This window comes from Podospora anserina, chromosome 1 (genome assembly GCF_000226545.1).
Source record: "Podospora anserina S mat+ genomic DNA chromosome 1, supercontig 1".
In the NCBI taxonomy this organism is placed as follows: Eukaryota; Fungi; Ascomycota; class Sordariomycetes; order Sordariales; family Podosporaceae; genus Podospora; species Podospora anserina.
Window position 1 is genome coordinate 2,619,364 of NW_001914859.1, and position 24,601 is coordinate 2,643,964.

General features: G+C 54.7%; 7 protein-coding genes across 7 annotated transcripts; 4 read left to right on the forward strand and 3 right to left on the reverse strand.

Moving 5' to 3' along the window:
* Positions 1–853: 853 nt before the first annotated feature.
* Positions 854–3,466, reverse strand: PODANS_1_7410 (uncharacterized protein; the record flags this gene model as incomplete). The annotated part of the gene is made up of 3 exons (XM_001912929.1): positions 854–1,108; positions 1,177–2,904; positions 2,996–3,466. The coding sequence occupies 3 exons, from the start codon at positions 3,464–3,466 to the stop codon at positions 854–856; spliced, it is 2,454 nt and encodes an 817-aa protein (XP_001912964.1).
* A 1,312-nt stretch (positions 3,467–4,778) lies between these two features.
* PODANS_1_7420 (uncharacterized protein) lies at positions 4,779–7,858 on the forward strand (the record flags this gene model as incomplete). Its single annotated transcript, XM_001912930.1, has 2 exons — positions 4,779–7,459; positions 7,528–7,858. The coding sequence occupies 2 exons, from the start codon at positions 4,779–4,781 to the stop codon at positions 7,856–7,858; spliced, it is 3,012 nt and encodes a 1,003-aa protein (XP_001912965.1).
* A 952-nt stretch (positions 7,859–8,810) lies between these two features.
* PODANS_1_7430 (uncharacterized protein) lies at positions 8,811–9,766 on the forward strand (the record flags this gene model as incomplete). The annotated part of the gene is made up of 3 exons (XM_001912931.1): positions 8,811–8,918; positions 8,992–9,449; positions 9,514–9,766. 3 exons carry the CDS (start codon positions 8,811–8,813, stop codon positions 9,764–9,766), a joined length of 819 nt encoding a protein of 272 aa, XP_001912966.1.
* Positions 9,767–10,060: 294 nt separating this feature from the next.
* Positions 10,061–14,015, reverse strand: PODANS_1_7440 (uncharacterized protein; the record flags this gene model as incomplete). Its single annotated transcript, XM_001912932.1, has 3 exons — positions 10,061–10,554; positions 10,629–11,317; positions 11,371–14,015. 3 exons carry the CDS (start codon positions 14,013–14,015, stop codon positions 10,061–10,063), a joined length of 3,828 nt encoding a protein of 1,275 aa, XP_001912967.1.
* Positions 14,016–17,890: 3,875 nt separating this feature from the next.
* On the forward strand, positions 17,891–19,697 carry PODANS_1_7450 (uncharacterized protein; the record flags this gene model as incomplete). The annotated part of the gene is made up of 3 exons (XM_001912933.1): positions 17,891–18,089; positions 18,164–19,045; positions 19,102–19,697. 3 exons carry the CDS (start codon positions 17,891–17,893, stop codon positions 19,695–19,697), a joined length of 1,677 nt encoding a protein of 558 aa, XP_001912968.1.
* Positions 19,698–20,537: 840 nt separating this feature from the next.
* On the reverse strand, positions 20,538–22,040 carry PODANS_1_7460 (uncharacterized protein; the record flags this gene model as incomplete). The annotated part of the gene is made up of 1 exon (XM_001912934.1): positions 20,538–22,040. The coding sequence occupies one exon, from the start codon at positions 22,038–22,040 to the stop codon at positions 20,538–20,540; it is 1,503 nt and encodes a 500-aa protein (XP_001912969.1).
* Positions 22,041–23,221: 1,181 nt separating this feature from the next.
* PODANS_1_7470 (uncharacterized protein) lies at positions 23,222–24,553 on the forward strand (the record flags this gene model as incomplete). Its single annotated transcript, XM_001912935.1, has 1 exon — positions 23,222–24,553. The coding sequence occupies one exon, from the start codon at positions 23,222–23,224 to the stop codon at positions 24,551–24,553; it is 1,332 nt and encodes a 443-aa protein (XP_001912970.1).
* Positions 24,554–24,601: the final 48 nt, after the last annotated feature.

Consider the following 24,601-nt stretch of genomic DNA (forward strand, 5'->3'; position numbering starts at 1 on the left):
TGGACGGCATGGGTGGTAGGGACGATTTACGATGGGTATGACTAGATGAGACGAGATAAAGACGATAGACGGCAGTTGCTACAGTACATGCGAGCCTATACATGTTGTTGTATGCTTACTTCCTAGAGGCAACCTGTCATAACACTTTCGAACACCCTTGTTTCTTTCCCAGTGCTTTAACAGTACTGAGAAAGCAAGTCTGGTTGCGGGTTATCTTGGACTGACCTGTTTCATAGAGAGACTGGGGCCAAACCCCTTGAGCATTGGGTTTTTTGCGTATAAGCCTTGCCAGTTGAGCTGCGGGGAAGCCATATCCCAATGGAACTACACGCTGACTGATAAAGAACACAGAATGTCACTTTTATTTCATCACGACGACCTCATATTCTAGATGGCGACATTAGCAACTACGGCGGACATGAGGAACACATCTATCCACAGAAGAAAACATGAGGATGAGAGCTGATTCGCCAACAATCATAGAGGAATAAAAGGTTTCTAAGCGAGCATCATTCCACGACGGGCAAAGTTGAGAAATTGTATCGCACACAAGCCATCTCCCACTTATAAGTGCAAGATGACAGCATTGCTATCATTCTCCAACACACCAAGTTGGAACAAAACAAGAATGAACATAACAATGGAAAATAGTCATTATCGTAACAAACTCCAAACACACCAAACCCCCAGCAAACCATCCATCAAGCTAGGTACCCAACATTTACTCCCATGCTTTATCCCCCCACCACCTTCTTTTGTTTCTCACTCTACCAGTTCACCGATTGCTTTCCCACAACCAGGTCAACATGACAAAACATACGCTCCCTCTCCCACATAATACACAACACACTCTCTACTCCCCGCCAATCGAAATCTCCGCCCCCCAGTCCTTCCTAATCGTCAACTCCTCCAGCCCCTCCGTCTTGCTAATCACCAACCCCTTCTCGTTCGCCAAATGCAACAGACAGATAAAGCAGTAACTCGTCGAGATGTCATCCATCACCGGCTTGGGGTACACCCTCTGCAGCCCGTTCATCACATCGGTGAACTTCAACTCTGGATCCTCCGGCGTGGGGCTCTCAGGTGTAGGGGCAGGGGGTGGTGCCTCCTGTCACGTATCATTAGCATCATTATCATCATACAACCCCAAACAGTATGTGGGCGACCGGTACATACCTCCAACTTCTCCAACCCCATCCCCTTCCAAATCTCCTCCTTCAACCTCCTCACATCCACCTTCTTCGCCACCCTCGCATACTGGACATACTCGGGCCTCACCCTCCTCGACTGCGTGACCAGCATCGTCCCAAACGCCAGATCCGCCGGGTTCGTCACCGTCATCCCCCCAAACGCCCCCGTCATGCCCACCTCCGTCATGCCCCCCTGATTCCCCAACGGCAAGTCCGGAGAGAAGTGCTCCCTCGCATCCGCAAACTCATCATCCATGTCGTCATCATCCGCATCCCCACCCGCAAAAGGCAGCCCGTCATCCTGGAAGAAGTTCGCATCGTAGTCTCCCTGCGGTAAATCATCCGAGAGCGGGTTGCTCTCCGGCGCCTTTTGCGAAGCCCAAAACGCCTCGTTAAGCTCCACCGGCCCGTTGCTGTCCAAGGCTTCCGCTCGGCGGGCGGACACGGCGTCGTGATGGCCCGAGGTGAGCTTCTTCCTGCTGTGGAGGCGGGCCTTGGGCTTGAGGAACAAGGACAGGAGCTGCTTGCTGTTGAAGTGCTTGTCGTCCGGCAGCAGGTTCCGCGTCTTTGACTTCCAGTCCTTCTTCGCCATGGAAATGGTTGTGTTTGACGTCGCAGAGGTGTAAATCGCGTCTGCGATGGCGGGGTCCAAGGGCGAGGCAAAGTCGATTTCAAAAGGCTGCTTCTCCTTGCGCTGCTTGGCAGGTTCGGTGGTCTTGTTGTTGTCCTTGATCTTGCGGATGCGCCAGTGCTCGGCGTTGGACCAGTTCTTTTGGAGGGCTTGGTCAAAGTAGCTGAGGATGTCCTCGTGGACCTTGTCGGCTTTTTGGGCGTGGGTCATGGAGATGACGTAGTCTGGGTTGGCCGTGTCCATGAGGTCGACCGCGTCGCCTTCACCTTCTGCTTCCCCGCCGTCGTTGCCCAAACCGAGGCCGGCGTCAAAGACACGCATCATTTGGGGTTCGAGAGCAGCTTCACGAGCCCAGGCTTCACCGCCCTCGCCGAAGGCTACATCGCCGCCGAGATCGAAGGTGCCGAGGCCGTCAAAGTCGTCAAAGCCGAGGGGGTTCTCGTCGTCGATGTACATCTCAGACTTGTTGCCAGCCCCGGGGGTCTTCTCCTTCTCCTGGTCTCGCCAATCCTCCGGCGCTCTAAGGAAGGGAATGTCAAGCGAACCAGAAGGATCGCCAAGATCAAACTCCTTGAGCGAAGGACACACATCCATCTCATCCAACCGGCTCAGGTCCGGGAAGAACCTCTGCCCAAGCCCGACAACATCAATCTCAATATCCCCCTCGTCCTCCTCCTCCTCGGGCATTTCCGTGTCTTCCTGATCCTGCATCGACCCATCCATACCCTCGTCATCTTCCCCTTCCACCCCTCCCTCCTCCGCCTTCTTCTTCCTCGTCCTCGAAGTCGACGCATCATTCGCATCGTCACTACTATCAAACACAATCCTCCCCTGCGAATCAATCATCAAATGATTCAACAACAACCCCTTCGCACCCCCCTCATCAAAATCCGCCGACGCCTTCTTGAAAAGCGGATCCACCGCAAACTCCAGCTCAAACTTCTTCAACTGCAACGAAGCAAACGACGGCGCCAGCGTCGCCTCAGACGACCGCTGCGTCTTCTTCTTGGCCTTCTTCCTCACATTCCCATCCTCATCCACCTCATCCTCCTCCTCATCCACCTCCTCCTCCCCCTTCTTCCTCTTGCTATCCCTACTATCCGCCAACCCGCTCAGCAACTTGCCCGTCTCGGTCGCCACACTGTCCACCCTGCTGGTGTAAATCTTGACACACCCGTCCAGCGTGCAGCTCGCCTTTTGGGAAATTGACCCCATCCCCCTCCTTCAGCAAGCTCAGGTCGTGAAAGTAGTCGATCAAAGCAAAGTTCCACGAGTTGGCCGCGTTGATCTTGTTGTCGGTCGCCATCTTCATCCACTCCTCAAAGTTGGCCAGGATGGGCACCCGCTTCATGGGCGTGACGGCCTTGCCGCCGATCACGACGTCGTTTTCGTCGTCGAGGAAGTTTTCCCTGCCGCTGTGCCGGCGGCGGCGGTTGTTGTTGGGAGTGCGGGGGTTGGATTGGGAGTTGTCGGGCGAGTCTACGCCGTCGAGGTCGACGAGGGCGAGGGACTGGCGGCGGGGGGTGGTTGCGCGGGCGGCGCCTTCGGTGGCGGCTTGACGGAGCTGGTTGACGTGGGCTTCGTGGAGGGCTTTGCGGCCGTGGGAGCGCTGGGCTTTTTCTTGGGCGTCGTCGTTGAGGGGCATTCTGGTGTGGCATTGTTAGGGGACTGTTGAGAGGTGGGCATGAAGGAGGTGAAACGCACTTTACTGGCGACTTGAAGGGTGAGGCGGCCATGTTCCCCGAGGGGACCCGGCTCACGCTTCTGCGGTGCGCCGCTGATACACGAGGCATCTTGGACTGATTTTTGAACTCTGAGTGCGCTGTTATTGTCGTCGAATCATCTGTTCCAAAAAGGCGATCAGAAAAACAGGTTGTCGCGCTCCTGGCGTCGGTTCGTGGTGGTGGTGGTGGTGGTTGTCGTTGATGGTTTCGGCGTCTTCAAATTTGGCGATTGATTGATTTGTTGGCGGCGACAAACCCCCCTCCCTTCTCGGTGCTGTTTGTTTACTTTGGGCCTCGAACTGCAAAACCGATTGCGACGGCGCGATTGGCTGGCAACGGGTCTGATGTGGCTCGTGCGTATTGAGGAACACGTGCTGATAAGGAATGGGAGTGTGGGGTATATCGCTGGGCGGAATCCGGGGGTTTGGGTTTTGAGAGGGAAGATTTCAACGTGCAAAAGCAAAGCGGTCAGACGGCTCCTTGATGGGCGGGCGGATGGCTGCAACTGAAAGGTAACGACATGTTGCATTAGGGCTGTTGGATTTGTTTTGAAGGAATGACGGTTGTGACTGTCTGTGCTCTGTTGATTTTATGCCAACGTCCCCCCGCTTGATATTCATCATGATGCTTCCATCGTACTTCGAAGAGACAAAGCTCTTGCGCCTTTTGGTCCACGACCTTTGACCTGAACTCAATCCTTCTGTCAGTGCACTCATCTTTTCTGTCAACAACCGAGTTAGTTGCGCCTCTAGGTAGTGTTTATCCCAGTTGGCCTATCATCAGGACTCTTTTCCGCATGATGTTGCCCATCTTCAGTCTCCTCACGATGCACCCATATCACACGTCGACGCATGCCGTTTCAAACTGCCAAGGTCTCGACACCCGCTGATTGTTGGGACCCAATCAGCGTCCTCGCCACCGCCGCTGTTGTAGGTGCCACCAAAGAGAGCTGAAGCCCACGCGGCCCAGACCGTTTTGTTCGCTAACTCGTCCCGGTGCCAAGCCAGCTCCTACCTGAGAGCACCGCTAGAGGGATGATCTCATACTTAACGAAACAAGCAGCTACCCAACCGTCGGCTACGACCTGCTCTTGGAAAAAGGACAAAACAATAACAATTCGGTACGCCCGGTGAGACTTATATAGCTCCACGGCCCGCACGCCGGCTTCGCCATTACCGGCGCATCGATTTCTTTCAGTCCGCTGCCGCGCAATGCCATGATACCACGAACAGAATGCCACCTCCTCTCCGCACGCGGAGCAGATACAGCTCCCGCCCTGTTGTGACGGCCCTCTTGCTTATCATGATAATAACGACGTATTATGCGCTCTTCTCGCCAGCATCAGATATCGCCAGTCGCCAACAACTACACCGGCGCAGTTCGAAACTTGTCGCGCGACATGTCAACGACAATGTGGCGAGAGTGGAGGACGTCGACTGTCGCATGGTGCACACCGCCGAGGACCAGTGCGCCTTCATCCTCGCCAACTGCGAAGACGACGAAGCCGGGCTCGTCCATTACTTGTCGTTTTACTACTGCACCCTCGGCGGCGCGAAACCCGTCGCCTTTGCGATTCTTGCCAGCTGGCTTGGTTTGCTATTCACGACTATCGGGATTGCCGCCAGTGACTTCTTCAGCGTGAATCTCAGCACCATCGCCAGTGTCCTGGGTCTGAGTGAGAGCTTGGCAGGGGTTACGTTTCTCGCGTTTGGAAATGGCTCTCCGGATGTGTTTAGCACCTTTGCCGCCATGGGGTCTAATAGCGGGAGTATGGCCGTTGGCGAGCTGATAGGAGCGGCTGGCTTCATTACTGCCGTTGTGGCGGGTTCCATGGCGTTGGTGCGGGAATTTAAGGTCAGCAAGCGCACCTTTGTGCGAGACATCGCCTTCTTCATCGTGGCTATTAGCTTTACGATGGTTTGTCTGGCGGATGGCGAGCTGCACTTGTGGGAGTGTTTGTGCATGATTGGGTTTTACCTATTTTATGTGGCGGTTGTTGTTGGGTGGCATTGGTTTACGGCTAGGAGGAGACGTCAAAGATTACGAGATGTTGCGTCCCGTACGCACTATTTCGGGCCTTCGGGTAGGGGAACGGAAGAGTTCGAGCCGTATCGTGATGAGCCGGAAGATGATTCGGCACCGGTGGGTGGCCGGTCGAGCAGTGCTCCGGAGGTTGCCGATATCAGTGTCTTGGAGCGGGCTCCACGAATCGAGGTTGATGGTGTTGAGGTCCCGGCCGCGCCGTCACCGGAAGATCAAGAAGATCGAGAATTGCACGTTGCGACGGAGATGGCCAACAGCATGCGTGCAAATCGCCCTCGATGGACTCGGAGCAACACCACCACTATTGCTCCTATTCGACCTAGCCTCGTCGGTGTGTTGGAGTTCCGATCTGTATTGTCCTCGCTACAGAAAGCGAGGAATATGCATATGGGGCCCCTTCCTACTCGAGCAAACTCTGGTCACCAACGGGCCAGCTCTACTGCCGAACTTCCTCGTGGCCGTCCCAGGAATAGTACCCTGCCGGCTCATCTACCGACAAACTCGAGAGAAAGAGCGCTGTCACACGGCAACAACCCCCTGAATCTACCAAACGATGCTCTTCCACAGCCCGAGTTTGCCCATGGCAGACCGAGCACCCGGATGAGTTCAGCAAGCCGCACCGTTGACGGCATGCTTGCACCACCATTAGGCTCTTTGACAGCAGCCATCGACCATGCGATGCGGGAAGAGCAATCGCCTGGGCAGTCTCCCATGCCTTCTCCACGCTTGCAGTTGCAAATACCGCCATCACACAGCAGAACTTCCAGCGGTCACTCGTCACCATCGCTCTCACCTTTTCCCGGATTCATGGAGTCTCCAGCCCTTCTCACACCAGCCTCACCAGAACACCCACCCGCTTTCCCCTTTTCAGACTCTTTGGATATGCGCCGTCAGTCCATTTCTGGGTTTTCTGACCAAGTAGAGGAGCCCAAACCGGTCAGATGGTGGCCTTACTCGGTGCTACCACCTCCTCATGTGCTTCTCGCAACCTTGTTTCCCACACTTCAGGGGTGGAGGGAAAAGACGTGGTGGGACAAGATACTCAGTGTGATATCGGTACCGAGTATCTTTCTGCTCGTCACAACACTGCCGGTCGTCGAAACGGATGCCGGCGACGGCGAGAGCTCGGAAGTGGATTTCTTGGACTCTCCCCCGTTCGGCCAGCCGGGGAACACTGCGGTGCCCGTCTCGGTAATGGAAGCCAACCTCGCGGAACCCGAGACAGAATGGGAGGAATACCGACGAAGGACCAAGTCCGTGTCGTCACGGTCGATGATAAGCCCATCGGCATCTCAGTTGTCACTACAGCAGCCACCAGACTCGAGCTCGACGCTTGTTTCTGGCTCTGACCGCCAACAACAACCGCAATTTCCCAACTCTACACCGGTCACGCCACAGGTCAATAAACCCGTCAGCCTCGAACCCGACCGAGTGACCACGGCATCGGAGCATCCAGCAGGATGGAACCGCTGGCTTGTCGCCCTCCAGCTTTTTACAGGGCCAATGTTTGTTGTCCTCATCGGGTGGGCCAACACGATGGAGGACTATGCGAACCCGACGAAGACGCTTTTGATGCTTGTGTTGTACTCGCTGGTGGTCTCGCTGTGTCTGCTGGCGGCACTCCTTTTGACGACATCACCGGATTCGAAACCCAAATACCACTTTCTGCTCTGCTTTCTCGGGTTCGTGATTAGTGTAGCGTGGATCTCGACGATAGCAGGGGAGGTGGTGGGGGCGATGAAGGCGTTTGGGGTTATTCTGGACATTTCGGAGGCGATCTTGGGGTTGACCGTGTTTGCGGTGGGGAACTCGCTGGGGGATTTGGTGGCTGATGTGACGGTTGCTCGGTTGGGGTATCCGGTTATGGCGTTGTAAGTTTGCCGTCATTGTTATTATCACCACAAGTCAAAAAAAGCTAACAATTCGCACAAACAAACAGGGCGGCATGCTTTGGAGGTCCAATGTTGAATATTCTGCTTGGGATAGGGATCGGGGGCGCGTGGATGGGGATCACGAAGGCGAACAAGCGCCATAGGAAACACCCGGACAGACCGATTGAGTACAAGCCGTATCACATCCAGGTTGGGGGCACGTTGATGATCTCGGCGGCGACGGTGCTGATGACGTTGATTGTGCTGCTGATTTTGGTGCCGGGGAACAACTGGATGATGACGAGGAGGATTGGGTGGGTGTTGATTGCCATTTGGTCGGTTAGCACGCTGGTCAATTTGGTGGTTGAGCTTACGGGAGTGTGGGCGGATGTGTCGTGAAAAATTACTTTGGGTGTGATGAGCTATGATTACGATGGAATGAGTTCAACTGGTTTGAGATTGTGGTGGTGGTGGTGGCGGGAAGGGATAGAGACAGGTTACGTGGCAGGAGAGAGAGGTTCAAACAGCCACAGATGGTAATTTTACCTTTTTTATATTACCTTTTGTATGATGTGGTGGTTTTTTTGGGGCTTGTGAAAGCCATGGAGCGCGAGGAATGTTTTTCGGTTGGTTGTTTTGGAAAGGTGTCAAGATGGGAAGGGGAAAGAGAATATATCTGGCTTCAGGAAAGTCTAATTTTGATGTTCGAGACGGAACAACCAACAGGTGGTGTACGTACGTTACGTATGTCTATATGAGAATCACAAAGACGGGATGGGATGGATGAGGCTGGGTGTGTTTTGGAACAGGACAGATATATGGGTTTTGCTGATAGGTGTGTACAGGAAATGTATATGGAGTGTACTTTGTATCTTTCTGGGTTCTGTACACTGCAATATGATGTGTCGACGACAAGGTTGCTCAGGTGAGACTTACATGGTGGGGTGTGTCCATCAAGGTGTGTGCAAGGTGTGGTGTGGTGTTTGACCCCTGAAAGTCTCAAGCTCCCTTCGCTCCCGGGAACTTCCCCGCAATTGGTCCAACTGTGGGGTTTTGGTGAGAGCCAGAGCCAGGAGAGAATGAGATGAGGGGCAATCGGACCTCTCAGAGCTTCCCTGTCTGGCAACGTGGGACTTTTTGTTTTGGGCTAGACTGTTGCTGCTGCTGCTGCCGCGTTGTGTTGCTTGCTTGCTTGCTTGCTTGCTCACCGCGATTTTGAAGTTTAAAAAGAGAGAGAGAGCTCTCTTTCCAACCGCTGAGCCTCTTTGCCAAATATCTATACAACCCGACTCCCCTTTTCTCGAGCTCTCTCAACTACAATCTTTGACAACAAACAAATACAACCGCAACCATGGCCACCAGATCCGAGATCCAAACCTACCCCCCCCTGGCCGAGCGCCCAATCAAGAACACCATCGTCCTCTTTGACGTCGACGGGACCTTGACGCCCGCCCGTCTTGTAAGTCCCCATTCGCACAAACCCCCTTGAGTCTCTGAAGCAAGGTCAAAACTAACAGTCAAAATCTTAAAAGGACGCCTCCCCCGAAATCCTCCTCCTCCTCTCCCAACTCCGCCAAAAAGTCGCCATCGGCTTCGTCGGCGGCTCCGACCTCCCCAAGCAGCAAGAACAGCTCGGCGACCCCCTCCGCGTGCCCGTAACCTCCCTCTTCGACTTTTGCTTCTCCGAAAACGGCCTCACCGCCTTCAAGCTCGGCCAGCCCCTCCCCTCCAACTCCTTCATCAAGTACATCGGCGAAGACAACTACAAAGACCTCGTCAAGTTTGTCCTGCACTACATCGCCGACCTCGACATCCCCATCAAGAGGGGGACGTTCGTCGAGTTCAGGAACGGGATGGTCAACATCTCCCCCATCGGGCGCAACGCGAGCAATGAGGAGAGGCAGGAGTTTGAGAGGTTCGACAAGGAGAGGGGTGTGAGGAGGGAGATGGTGGAGAGGTTGAGGGAGAGGTTTGGGCATTTGGGGTTGACGTACGTATCATTGCCTGACATGATTGGGAAATGGGTTTGCTGATTTATGACAAAAAAAAAACAGGTTCTCCATCGGCGGTCAAATCTCCTTTGACGTCTTCCCCACCGGTTGGGACAAGACCTACTGCCTCAAGCACCTCGAGGAGGACGCCAAGAAGGAGGGCGGGATCGAGTATACCACCATTCACTTCTTTGGCGACAAGACCATGGTTGGCGGGAACGATTACGAGATTTATGAGGATCCCAGGACGACTGGGCACTCGGTCAAGGGGCCCGAGGATACGATTAGGGAGTTGAAGGAGATGTTCGACCTTTGAAGGTTTGGGGGGGAGGGGGTCGCTTTGATGTCAAAAACAAGGTGTTTTAGCAGGCAAGGCGCTTAATGGGGGGGGTTGCGTAGCCTGGCTTGCTTGCTTTTTGATGCAAAATAAAACAATAAGATCTGTCTTTCAAATTTCCATCACTATATTTCACAACGTCCCAGTACAGGATTATGCTCAAAAAGTGTATGTAAATTTCAACTATCCAAGCACACCAACTGTAGAATAGATAGCATCACGACAATAAAAAGAATGGAATAAATAATCCCAAAAAAAATCATCCCCTACAAATCAGTGCCCAAACTCCAAATGCGGCACAATCACCGGCCCATACTTGGTCGTCGCCGTGTAAGCTCCATCCCCCTGCACCACAAAATCAACCGCCAAACTCAACTTGCTCAACCCTCCCGAATTTCCACTGTGCACACTCCCCGCATAACCCGGCTGCCCCTGCCCCTGCTGCCCCCCATTGGCAATCACCTCCGGGTCATACGCCACAATGGCGACATAGTTCCTCCTCGCCATCAGCTTCTTGTGCTCCCTCGCCGCGCCCGACGCATCAGTATGGAAGATCTCCATCATGTCCTCCTTTGTGTCCGACACTTCATGAGTAGACTTGTGGCCGTTCTGGGGAACGTAAAGAAGCTTGTTGTTGTGGAGCATCTTCATGAGGTAATTGCTCGAGGGCGCGGCGACGACGGGGGAGGCGATGAGTTGGTACATTGTTTTGTGGTCTTGGGGGTGGGAGGGGTCGTGGACTAGGCCTGCGCCGCAGGAGTTGACGTCTACGAGACACAAGAATTAGTAAGGCGGTTAGGAGGGGGAGATGGAAAAGAGAAAAAGGGGGGGGGGAACTAACCTCCTGACAGGAACGTCATACGGATACCCTTTTGCTGGGCGATCCCCTGGAGTGTGCGGATGAGGTAAGTACGCTCGAGGTCCTTCGACTCGTGAGTCCAAAGGTCTTTGAGCTCTTCGGCAATGTCAAACTCGCCAAACTGGTTGAGGACGTTGCCCATCAGCCCAGACTTTCCAACGGCCTTCTTCACTTCCTTGAAGCCGTGCTGGACCATCTCCTTGCCGCCTACCACGCCGGCGACGGAGGACGTGACCTTGCCGAGGATGTTGTAGGTGGTATTGACGGCTTTTTTGCCCGTGGCAAAGGTGTTGGCGAGGGTTTCGACTGTTTCGAGACGGGGGTAGATGACCGGTACCGAAATCATCCAGATGCAGTGCTGGACGCTGGGCGGGAGGGTGGCCACCTTGGGGAAGATGCCTTGGTATGTCGGGCCGGCCATGACTCGGGTTTGAGTACGCTCGGAGCGGCAGTCTGGGCCGATGACTACCATGGCGGGACCGAGGTACTTGAGGAAGTGCCAGCCTGAGCCGGTGACAGTGAACAGATCCATGTCTGAGCTGACGTTGCGTAGGATTTCAACTGTAGTGTGATGCTGGAAGAGAAGATACATCTCAATAGCGATCCGGCCGATGCCCTTGAAGACAGCAGACGACTGCATGTAGTCGGGATAGGAGCCAAACCCATCAAAGCTGCAAATAATCAGTATCAAAGTAGAGCAACCAAAATGGGGTTGACCACTCACATATCATGATCATCAATCTGCAAAACGTGCGGAATCTGCGCAAACGCCTCGCGCATAAACGGCTGGTCAAAGTGACTGGTGTAGTAGTGAAAGTACGCGTGCGACACATCCTCCTGATGCCGCGCTGTCCACGGCGCATTCTTTCTGTTTTCTCTCCCCTGCATCGCCAACCACTGCCTCAAAAGAGGCACCTCCTTCCAGAGACGATCACCGTAGATTTGAGCTCCTAGGCCGAGCTGGACATGGAACCCGCCGCAGTCGATGTTCTTTTGAAGGATATCCTTCCACATGAAGCCCACGCCACCAAGCCTCGCCCTTTCGTTTTGGTTGGTACTCGGCGCAAAGTCATTGCCAGAGTGGGCAAGCATGCGCCATCCTGTCTCATAGCGACCTGCAACGACAAATTCGTACCGTGTGCATCCCAAGTGCGAAGTCACTGCGTACGTCCACCTCTCGGTCCCATGGTCCGACATCTGGAGCGCCACATCGTACTTCCAGAAAGTCCACCTCTGGTGCGCATGTATGTTATTTGGCACAAGCTGCCGAGGATTGGGGGAAAGATCCATGCTAAGATGAATGTGAATGGTGGGAGGCTGTGGCGCATCGGTCACGATCATGATGCTGCCAAGCCAGACCCCCTTTTCCAGGTCCATGTTTACATAGCGCAGATACGGTCCAAAATAGACGCCGTTTGTTGGCATCACCTTGTACACATCGACCCCGGCACTGGGAGGAGGCCCCGTGAATCCTGCTGTCGAAGGAGCTACCGATGCTGTGACGCTCATGATGCTCTCGGCGTAGCCTGGATGGCCTTGGGAGTGGAACATGGGCGAGGCCAACGCGGACTTGCCGCCGCCCAACAATGGCGAGGCAAGCGGGTTTCCATAAGTGGATGTGGTGGGCGAGAGGGGAGCTGCGTCGTGGTTTAGAGGAGTTGGTCCCTTGGGAAATTCCCACTGTGTGGCCTGGGTCGCCAGGTGAATGTAATAGTACTGTCCCGAGTTTTGGTCAAGATGCGCAATCCAGCCCTCCGGCAGCGGGGGTGGAGAAGACGCTGCCGCGAGAAGAGATGGTGTATGTGCCAGCGCTGGTTGCCCATTTTGCACCGCTGCGGGCTTTGCCTCGTTGGCGAAAGCGGGGTGATCGTTCGCAAACGCGGGATGACCGGCGTTGTGTGCTGGTACGGCGGCAGCTGTATTCGCAACAGGCTTTGGCTTCTCTGGCGCTGGCGATGATGAAGCAGCCGGGGCCGGACTGGCGTTGGGTCGGGAGCTGGAGGCAACAGCGTGCTGGGATACGGCACTGGGGGCAGGGCTCGGAGCCGCGTTTTGGGCAGGGTGTTGCGCAACGCCGGGAACAGCTGGGGCCGAGTTCGAGCTGGTCGGTACCGGGCGTTGCTTCTCGTTCGGGTACTGGGAGCTGTTTGCGCTGGGATTGACAGATGTATAGGCAGGCGGAGGAGTCGAGGCTTGCATGCGCTGGAAGTCTTGCTCCAATACCGAAACCTGTAGGTTGCTGCTTGCTGGGGCCTGAGAAGCCGGGTTGGGATTCTGGGGAAGATTGTAGCCTCCTTGTTGCGGTGGTGTGGGTTTTGGGACTACATCGGCCCCCTGGTACACCGTAGGCGGACCGAAGGGCTGCTGGTCCGGAGCTTCAGTCGGCGTCCAAGGCCGGGTGGGCTGTGGCTGCGCCGGGGGACGTTGGCCAGCGTATTGCGCCAGTCGCGACTGTGCAGCAGCGCTTTGAGCCTGTTGCGCTTGTAGAGCATTGAGAGTCGCGGTCCCGGAGATGCCTGCAGCAGCATATCGTGCCTCGATGCCGCCCCCAGGAATCGCACCTGGCTCCACAATAGGAGTCTCAGGGGGCGGGGGTGATCCACGACTGGCGCGAGTTGTCGAGGTTGACGCCGTCGACGAAAAGCGGTTGATATTGCTTGCGCCGCCGGGAGGAGGATAATAGGGCTTTTGCTGATAGGCATTCGAAATTTTGGGCGCTGGAGAGGCAGAGCTAGTCGAAGAAGAAGTCGAGGTCGAGATGGAAACGGCTGGGTTCCTGAGAGGCTTTGCGAACAACTCATCCCTGTCATCCCCTGGGCTGTCAGGGCTCTGCAGCGGTTTGGGTGCTGTTCCACGTCGTTCAGCAAGACCAGCCTTCTTGTCTCCCGTGTTCAGGGTCGGCCGTGAAGCTGAGTCTCCGTACGGCTTGGGACTTGACGATACCGGTGGAGGACTGTAGAGCCTACCAACAGGCGCGGGTGAAGAGGTCTTGCGGCCATCATCTGGATAGGGTAGCCGACTGGGCTTTGATGGCTGGGTAGTCTTGTGGAAGTCGTCGTCAGGATACGGAAGCGGCGCCGCAGAGCTTGAGCCCCCGAAAGGAAACGAGGGGAGTGGTGGCAGGGACGCAATTGCTGGCTTGGGTGCTGGCGATGACGATGGGCCTGCCGCGGTCGAGGACGAGTAGGAAGACGACGATGAAGGCGGGGCGGGATACTTTGGCCGGTTGGATGCCTTATCGGGGGCCGGGCTCAGTGGTTTGAATATTCTCAACGGCTCAACGGTCGGACTGTCGCAATCTTCCCCAGACGGCGCTGGGCGGCTCATAAAGAGCTCATCATCCGGGACATCGCGCGACCGGCTGGCCATCTTGTCAGGATGGTGTGCGGGGTGATATGCGCCGGCTTGCGCTGAAACTGCCACTGCCGGGCACAGAAGTTGAAACTAGGTACGGGATCTAGGGACTGCTTTCCCTCTCCAGATCCTTGAGGTGCGTGTATATCTCTCACCGAGAAAGCTGCAAGTGGTGCCAGCAAAGGGTCGTGATTCTGCCTGATGGAAGGCGGGGTGGTGCAGGGTTGGGAGACGACGTCCTCTCGCCAAGGCGTCAGCTGCAAGACGAACCCCTCCTTGAACCAGAAACGAAGCACCCAGAAGACAACGAGTTAGAGGATGATGTCCGGAAGCACATGCAGTTGAGACAGGAATGCCAGAAAAAAAAGTTACAGATCAAGACGTCGACGGGAGACCGGGGACGAGGTCAATATGCGGCCAGATGCGCAGACCCTCCTGACAGGGGAGCACCGAGGAGAGACAGGGGATTGTTCCGCGGGAGGGGCACCGACATGGGAGGTGGCGGCACTTGCGCACAGCTTCACGCTCAAGGACCCGTCGGCGAGCGCAACCGTGATTGGCCTTGCACCGTGGGCGCTTAGAGGTCTGCCCGTCTCCAGCCAGTGAGCAGCCCAAGCAAAGCGCCTTCACTGCCATGGCATGTGGCATGGCGGTTGCGTACCCTCACAATTGGGCATATCGCATTGAAGTCGACCCCGCCTAGACTCCATCTGAACATGCCGAGACGATAGAGAAGAAGCAGCAGATGCGGGTTGGGGGCGGAAACTGCCCATTCATAAATTGAGTGGTACGGAGTAGCTACCTACCTATCTTCTCAGAGTCTTTCCAGCAAAGCTCGGTTCATTAAGCCTTCGCACGCTGTACTTTCCACCAGTCCCCAACTCGAAGGCTGTCCATCAAGCGTACAATTTCATACTCGTCAGTCATAGGATATGTTTCCGCTTTTGGTCTAACTAACCACCTACTGCCCTTCTCACCCGCCTTGTTGAAATACACTTCCCTGGGGGAGGGCAAGACAAACGTCTGTTCCACTAGGCAACGCGATTCGTGCTTTTCATAGTCGGACCAAGTGCCTGCCAGGGGTTGATTTATCTGACAGCAGCATGTCTGCCCTCTGACAACCATCATTTGGGAAGGCTTGTGGAAAACTCGAATCCTGCACAAGTCAAAACGGCACTTGCCCAGGCAATTTGGGCGCCGTTGTTGTAGCTGAGCACCATGCCGTAGACTTGGTTACTTGTCCAGCTATGAGTCTTTGCTTTGTTGTTTGCTGGAAAGTAGAACAATTGAATGCTGGCTAGATCACCGAGTCGAGCGAAACTGTCGCGGCTCAAGTGAGCATCGCGTGGGCGCAACGGTGGTACGGGGCTTGGTTGACCGATGCTAGGGTCACGATAACCCTGAACAGAAAGTGCTGATGGTTTCTGATAGGAACCATCGCGGTTCATTTTGAGATGGAGAACCAGTGCCGTGGGCATGATGCTGTGCTCATTTACCATGTAGGTCTGATGGCTGTTGTACCGTAGACAAAATAGACCCCCAACCCAACCGATACCAGAGAGCTCCCTGCGAAACTATGATGTGATATGTAAGCATGCTGCGGACAGAACAAGCAGAGTAGTCATGAGCATGCGATACAACATACCAGTAATGCCGTATGGTAGCCCAGAACAACTTCACGACATGCCGTGATTTTGTCGCCGGGTGGGGTAGGAACGTATATCCATTGGCAATGATTCAAAGACTTGGGCGCAGTGGCGGCACAGGGGTATGATCCATCCGTATGGGCGTGAACGCCCTTGATGCCATCCCCGCCGACCATAAAAGTGATACAACTCGCCCTGTTCCAATTCCACGGTCCAACACCGCTCAACCATAGGCGGTAGGTTTATCCTAGTAGGGGGTGTGGGCGTGTCCCATATGGGGATTGCGAATCTGGATTTACACTCCCCAGACGTAAGGCGCCCGAGACCAGACTACCAAGGCAAGGTCAGTATCGGTGAGGGCGCTGATAGAGGAGCCAGAGGGACAGACCTTGAACCACAAAACGGCCCCTCGCACATCCCTTTCATCAAACACTGCAAAGGCCTTCGATTCGGACCTCCCAGGGCGATGAGCGGGCTTTTCTTGTAGCCTTTCAACCCTCTGAAGTCCGCGCGAGTCGACGGTCAGACGAATGATCTGTGGCATGGCCGACTCACAACCGTTTGCTGCGAGGACAGGTTCTCCGCCGCGCTCCCAAGCGGAAATCTTGGATAGATGAAAAGCTTGTGGCATGACAGACAGCGGGGGCCCATTTCCCGTGAGCCCAATCACTCGAGTGAGCCTCCAAACAAGGTTGTCGGCCGAAAAGTTTTGGATCATCTTCGTAAGCTCGGGTGGCAGCCGGGTAAGCTGGGGCAAGCCCGAGAGCTGCAGCAAAATGGTGTACAGGGAGGATCTCGATGTTGCTATTCTCTAGTTGTGGCTTGGGGCGAATATTCCATGGTTGGCTCCATATGGAAAGCTCCCGCAGCGCTGTCAGTACCTCCTGCTCTGATATTTGGCGGTATCGCACAAAGATACGGAAGCAGTCATCGTGTACTGAGAGGCGGTTAGAAACTGTGCTTCATGGTGAATGACAAGATACCAATTACCCCGCGAACGCTGTTCCTGACTCTTGAGTTCTTGTGCAGCGAAGGCTCGGATCAGCGCCGAAAACTTTCAGATTCGTCAGTCGTGTCGGCCTGAAGCTCCTGTGCCGGCCATCTTCCAGATAGCCAGGCGACCAACAGTCGCAGAGGGCGCAGCGCGATTTCCACATGAGTGCGGTCGCAGTTGATACTGGTAGGCGTCAATGGTTGAGGTCAAACACAGAAGAAGGTTGGCTTTTTTTCTTCTTCGAAAAACCAACCGGTGTCGAGAAAATTAAGCTCTCAACACAAGCCACAAGCCTGATTGATGTCTTGACCACTGCCATTTTGACAAGCCCTCAGCCCAGTTTTCGTAGCCACATGTGGAGAGAGCCGATGAGGCTTGTAAACTTAGTTCTGTACCTTCACAGGGTCAACTCGACATAGTTCGAGAGGGTAATGTTATGAGAGCTCGCTCTCTCTCTTATACCATGATATCAAAAGGGGAAGCCGATGATGAGAATGAAAAAGGTAACGCGTTGCAACGCCGTCTCAGCCAGGCCGTCTTACACGGCTTCGGGACCAATCGGAGCTGCTGATGGGCATGCGGGGTTAGCCGCTTCGTGCATGTGCATCATGGACATCTGCGGTAGCTTCTGAACACAGTCACCTGCAATTGCAAAAATATCTGCAACTGTCTCTGCATTGCATCATCAACTCTGGATGCCGCTCCCGGCCGATGGCCTGGGCTTCGGAGCTTCCTCATCACCCCCGCTCCAGTGGATATTGAGACGATGTCGGACGGGAGGCTGGGGACCAGTTGCACCTGCATCTCGTCAAGTGACAAGAGATGGGATGATGTTTACAACAGCCACGACACCCCTTGCTGTTTAGCTTCTTTCTTTATTTCATCCTCTTTCCTCTTTGTTTTCCTATGAAAATTCATCCGACCCTGTCTTTCTTGACATATTCCAGCCTGTCACCCGCATCCTCCACTGACGGCCATTTCCCCACAGTCGCTTGGCAGCCCCGCAAGGACCGGGGCTGCAAGAAGCGTTTCTTGGCTGCTTGGAGCTATTCAGAATCCCCACCCTCAGAGCTTGTTATCGGCCGGCCCCCTCCAAGTCCAAGCCATTGACGAACCAAAGATCCTGTTGTTCGTCCAGTCTTTGGTCCGACTCGGATATAAGTCTCGTCCAAGGTCGTGACGGCGAAAACAGACTTTTCCCCTTCTTGCTGTTCTTCCCCGTGCCCGCAAAGCCCAAGCACAAGCCCACCATGTCACTGCATCGTGTTGCGTCGCTCGAAACTTTCGCCATCCTCCCAACCGACCAGAGGTCAAGGAGGAGCTCCGATGCTTCGGCTCGCGCCCGCAAATTAACCTTCAACCCACTCCCGCAAGAATGGGATCCTCCAGCTGGCCTGGACCAACTTCATGCCGTTGGCGCCTTTGAGGTGCCTCGCTGGAAGCGTCTACGTAGGTCTCGCATCTCCTCACTGTGGCCTTTTGGTGTCGTTGCCCCAGTGTGCTCATGCAGTGTGTGAGAACAGTCCAGGTTGCCGCCGCCGTCTTCTACTGCCTCTTCGCGTCCGGTGTTGTCTTTGGATATGCCGCCATCAAGCCAGTCCTCAAGTCGGAGGGTGCCTACAAAGATATCTGCTCAGCCCCGGGCGGCCTAGTCAGTGAGGACACATGCATAGAGATACATCTGAACTTGATGTTCACGGTGGCTGCTGTGGCTACGAATGTTGCTGCTCTCCCTATTGGAGCTATCCTCGATCACTATGGGCCTCGGGTGTGTGGTGTACTTGGCAGTCTCTTCCTGGCCATTGGCGCGGCGCTGATGGCCAACGAGAGCCGCTTGCCTTTTGACGGCTTGTTGCTTGGTTATCTTTTCCTGGCTCTGGGAGGCCCCTTTACCTACATCTCGTCGTTCCAGCTGTCCAATGCCTTCCCCAAAAACTCGGGTCTCATTTTGGCCCTCTTGACGGGCGCTTTCGACGCCTCCAGCGCCTTGTTCTTGGTGTACCGGATCATCTTTCAAAAGTCAGAGGGCGCCTTTGGACATCAGCGGTTCTTCATGGTGTACTTGATTGTACCTGTGGTGATCATCATCTTGCAGTTTACGCTGATGCCATCTCAGTCTTACAAGACGGTTGGTGAGCTGGTGGAGGAGATCGAGGAGCCAGTCGCCGAGGAACCGGATGACCAGGTTGACGAAGAAACCGCCCTGCTCCAGGAGGAGGAAAGGCAACATCGCGCTGATGTCATCGAGGGTCTCCAGAACGTGCTCGGCTCGGCCAAGGCGGACAAGCAAGCGAAACGCGAGGAGCGCAAGAATGAGATCTCGGGTGTCTGGGGTGTCATGCACCCCTACACGTCTTGGGAGCAGATCAAGTCCCCTTGGTTTATTTTGATCTGCGCTTTTACTGGTATGCTGCTGCTTTATCTGATCCTCGACGTGCGTCTAATGTTTGGTTGTTCACAGTTATCCAAATGACCCGCATCAACTACTTCGTTGCCACAATTCGCGCCCAGTACGAAGCCATCTTTGGCTCTATCGAAAAAGCGGCCGAAATCAACGAATTCTTCGACCTCGCTCTCCCCATCGGCGGTATTCTCAGCATTCCCTTCATTGGTATGATTCTCGACCACACCAGCACCGTTACCGTGCTTGCCTGCCTCGTCACATGCGCCACCACGATCGGCGTCCTGGGTATCATCCCGCAGACATGGGCTGCGTACGGAAATATTTGCCTGTTTGTTCTTTACCGTCCATTTTATTACACGGCGGTGTCGGACTACAGCGCCAAGGTGTTTGGATTCAGGACGTTTGGCAAGGTTTACGGTACGATTATCTGCCTGTCTGGCGTCTTCAACTTCTCGCAGTCTGGGTTGGATTTCTTGTTTCACCAAACCTTCAAGGGCAATCCTCTTCCGGTGAATGTGATGTTGTTGAGTTTGGGGTTGGCAGTTGGTCTCGGGCTGGTAGGCTTCGTGGCTATCAAGGCAAAGATGATCAAGAGGAAGATGCTTTCAGAGGAGGCATACGGTGCGTTCAGTGACCCAAGGTGGAATCACTAGGGGAGGTCCAGCTTCAGCAAGAAGAGCAGGAGAAACAGATTGTCGCGGAGTTATCAGAATAGCGGGGGTGATTTGTAAAAAGAAGCAAGATGAATGTTGGAAAGGAAAAGGAAAAGGGATTGGAGGACCATAATGGTGTTTTTGTGTGACATGGACAAATCGGTTTGGATGATACCTGCATGGTGGGAGGAGGAACGCATGGGCACATGGCGATGGCGCACTAAGGATTTTTGGTTTAACGGGGCATTTATGTTGAGCATGAGTGGTAAGCAAAGCAGTCGAATATTTAACATTTGCATATCGGACCTTTGCCCGCTTTCTCTCTCGTGATACCTTGAGTACGGGTCACAGTTGCTGCTTGGACAAGACTATTACCAGTGGGCGACACCTAACCTACCAAATTGGCGCGCACGACGTCATTTTAATCTTTTCGATGTCTATAAACCTAGAAAACTATCGTTTCGACACCTGCTCTTGAACAAGACTGGCAACATATTGCGCAAGACCAATCGAAGACTCTCGTACAAGTATCTATCCAACCTGTTTCAAAAACCATCAACCATATTTCAAGATACCTCTTATGGACTACCTGTCTTCTGTTCCACTGGATTATCATTGTTCAAAAGCCTTCTGAAATCAGCTAGAAAGACGGCACGCTGCCTCAAAAAACCATTCGCACGGTGTTGAAAGACACACCAGTAATACCACATGGCCACCCGAGTACACTTGAAAATAACCTATACTCTCGACCTGCCAACTCCCTGAATTCTTCTCCTCATAATCTCACCCTCCAAACTACAACCAGACCAATCCTAGGTGGCAAAGAAGAAAAACCCCTTCCTAAACAGCCATCTCCCCCTCCACTCCCAACCCCTGCTCCTTCACCCTCCGCTCCACCTCATCCCCCTCCCTCTCCCCCCTCTCCTCCTTAAACCTCTCCTCCACCTCATCCCTCACCGGCCCCAAATCCGGCGGGATAATACTGCTCTGCACGCTCGGCGCGTGCTGCACAAACCTCAACTGCTCATGCACATGCGCCACAATGTCCCTCAGCCTCTTCTCTGTATTCTTGTTATTCCTCGGCTCACTCATACTCTGCTCCAGCGTCGGGAAAAGCGTCTCGTGCACAAAGTGCTGCCTCCACGGCGCATGCTGCGGGATCTCCGCCGGAATGTTCTGGTCGGCGCCAATCGCGATGGAGGTCTCGTACGCCCACGCCCTGGCCACGTTTCGGGGCGTGTACCCCCCCCCACCAAACAAAATCATGGGAATGCCTAGACTTTTGCAAAACCTCACGCAGGCCGCGTGACCCTCTACCTTCAGATTGAACCTACCAAGTCGGTCGCCCGCAAGAGAGTCGGCGCCGCACTGGAGGGCGATCGCACTCGGGCGGAACGTGGTGTTGACTTGCCCAATGATGGACTTGAACAGGTGCTCGTACTGCTCGTCTGTGATGCCGTCGTTGAGGGGGACGTTGATGGCGTGGTGAGCTCCGGGGTTGTGCTCGGATTTCGGACCGTTGTCGTTCAGCCCGCCGGTGCCGGGAAAAAAGACTTCGGGTTGGTACTTGTGGAACGAGACGGTCATGACGCGGTCGGTGCTGAAGAAGGCCTCTTCTACGCCGTCGCCGTGGTGGACGTCAATGTCGATGTATAACACGCGGGGGTAGAGCCGCAAGAGCTGGAGGATGGCGAGGACGATGTCGTTGATGTAGCAGAACCCGGAGGCTTCGGACTTTTTGGCGTGGTGAAGGCCACCGCCCCAGGCGATGGCGATGTCGGATTGTTTGTTGCAGATTTTGCGGGCGGCGTCTAGGGAGGTGCCGGCTGACATGGAGCAGTAGTCGTAGAGACCGTGGAAGAGGGGACAGTCGGAACCGCCGAGGTTGAACTTGACGTCCTTGTCGGGGTTATCCAGGTCTCGGGGTTGGTCCTCTGGGGCGGCCGTCGCGAGGTAGTCCAGATAATCGCTCGAGTGGAAAGAGTTCAGCTCTTCGTAGGTGGCGTGCCGGGTGTTGTAGTTGTCCATGGCGAAGGGCATGCCATAGGCTGTCACCAAGCTTTTGGTGAGAGTTAAACGCCAGGGCTTCATTGGGTGGGTTTGGCCAAAATGGTGCTTTTCCATCTCGGAGGTCGCGTGGTATGAGACCGTGTACCCTTTGGGTCTGACGATGTTGAACTCTTGGGCGGCGAGCTTCATTTTCTCAAAGTAGGCGGCGTTTTCGTGGTCGCTGGCCCTTCCGAGTGGGATCTCGAATTCCTCCACGACTGGATCCATGTCGATGTTGTGAGGGAGGTAATTTGTCTTTGGCGGACGCCAGCGGTACGAATCGACGTCCATCATTTCGAAGTGGTGGTGGGTTTGTGTGAGATGGGATGAAAATCTCAGGTGAGTGAAGGGCTTGGGAACGAGCTTTCTTCGAAAGAAATACGGGCCCTGCCGCCGAGCTTCATAAAATATACGGGCCTCGCCTCGGAACAAGCTGGAGCTCGAAGTTGAGCAAGCTCTCGATGTACAAAAATTTCGACGAATATACTGACTTGTGATGAATGATAGCTCGCTGAGATGAAAACCGTCGCGTAAAATTCACCAGTGCAGTCACGTAAATGATTCCAGCTGGTTATCGCTTCACGACGGTGATGATGGTGATGATGATGATGATGATCGTGATTTCTGCACCTGGGTATCCTACAACCGTGATAGACAGTAAAAGACTGCCTGTGTGAAGTGAGGAACTGTGTAGTGTAACAAATTGATTGTGTTTGAAAGACGGTGCTGAGTTGAGATCTTGAAAAGACCCTGGCGCCGGAAGCTGCCCATCTGCAAATGGTGGTTGCACCAGTCTGGCGTGGCGATCCCTAACCGTGAAAGAGGCTAACCGCTTTGGGCCTAGTCAGCCGTAATCCGGCAGGGGCAGCCTTTCTCCATTTTTGACGATTAACTCCACAGCCGCCACACCAGAAACCTTTCCCTTTGGTGGACAGGGATCATATCAACTTGCATACAGTAACCTCCATCCACACGTAGCGACAAACACCACCGTGAAAAGGTCCTTTTTTTCTTTTTCGACAACAGGAAAAAGAGACAGTCGTGTTGTCTGGCTCCTGAGGTGAGCAAGCGGAATCTTTGCTCTTGACCCAAAACCCCAAGCTCTCCCCAAACAAGCCTCAAGAGCACCGAGGCACGCTGCGTCATTCTCGGCTTGGAGTCGTCCCACTCGCGACTCCACGCGCCTGCTCTCGCTTTTGCTCTCTTGCCTGCCCCAGTCTCTCTCTCTCTCTCTATATCGATTTCATCTCACTCAATGCGCATTCGGAGTTTATAAGCGTTGATATACATCCGCTTTTTTTTTTCTCTCTCTCAGTCTTTTCATTCGAGTTCTCTCCTTCAACAGCCAGACCTGCCCAAGAGTCGATGTCAGGATTTCCCTAAATTTTGACTGCGCTATACCCTTCAACTTATCAGTCTTACTTTTCATACCGCCATATAAGCACACGCTGAACTCGCGTGAGTTAACACTCATCATGCCTAGAGACGATCTATCCATCGATTTCGTGCGCAAAATGCCACCAGTCGAGCAGCTTGACCCGGCACTGGTCCTGGATGAGTTTATCAACCGGGCTCAGAATCTTCCCGAGGAAGTTCGCTTTATGCAGGAGGAGCTTCGAGATAAGGAACTGCGGTATACGGCACTCAACAAGGAAAAGGACGAGCTGGATGAACGGTTACAGAAATGGATCAAGGCACATGGCAGCCACCAGCCCAACCCGAAGGAGGCAGAAATCCGCGCAAAGGCAATAAAGAACTATGACTTGCTTCAACAACTATCCGACGAAAAGCTTGCCCTCAGCGCCAAAGTACTACAGGCTATAGAGAAACACACCCGCCATCTCGACATACAAATCAAGATGTTGTATGACCGGAACGAGCCAGGATTTGCCGACCCGGATGAGCTGCCGTCTCTAATCCGCCCAAGCGCTGCCAATATCACAAACAGTCCCATTGTTCGCCCCCCAAGCGGCACCAACGGGTCTTCTCTCAGTCACCTCGCAAACAGTGTATCACAATCTTCCATGCGTGGTTCCAACTCTCAGGTTCGAAATACCCAGGCTCAACATCATGGCTCGGCCTCGGCCCCCGCAACCCCAGCAGCAAGCATGATCATGAATCGGCAAGCCCGCGAAGGGTCCGCCGGTCCTCCCAAACGTGGCCCCCGTCTCAACACAAGCCTCTCCAACCTCCCAACCACATCCTCCGGCCTGGCCCGCCATTCCTCCCTCGGCCCCGGCACCCCAAAGGGCCACACAACCGCAGCAGGAAACCAACGAGCCGGCAGCGCCGGCCCCAGAGCCTCATCTAAGGCATCAGGCTCTGGAGTCGCCAACCGCAAAGCCGGCACCCCCTCCAGCAGCTCGGGTCGCATCTCTGCCTCCCACAAAAAAGGCTCCTCCCTCGGTGGGAACGACCCCCGAAGCGGAACAGCCAACAAATCCGGCCTCTCCCGCGTCAAGCGCGCAGCAAAGAACTCTCCCTCCTCCACAGCGGAAAGTGAACTCTCAGACGCGGAATCGGCCGTCAGCGGCGAGGAAAGTGATGCTGCCCCATCAAGAAACAGCACCGGCAACAACGCAAGGGGAACCCCCTCTTTACCTCGTCAAAACTCGGGAAGCCACCAGTCTCTGGGTAATCAGCCCACGAGCAGCTCCACGAAGAACTCGCCTCACGCGGCTCACGTCCACAAGGCTGGCGGCGGACGGCATCCCCGAGAACGAGGTCCGAGACGCGTGGCTCGCCATGTCGTTGCATACGTCTCCCGGGATCGCAGAGCGGCTGGGACGGACGGTCCTACTCCTTAGAATGAGTGCCCGGGCACAGTTTCGAGGCTCCTTCACCCCCGCTGCCGG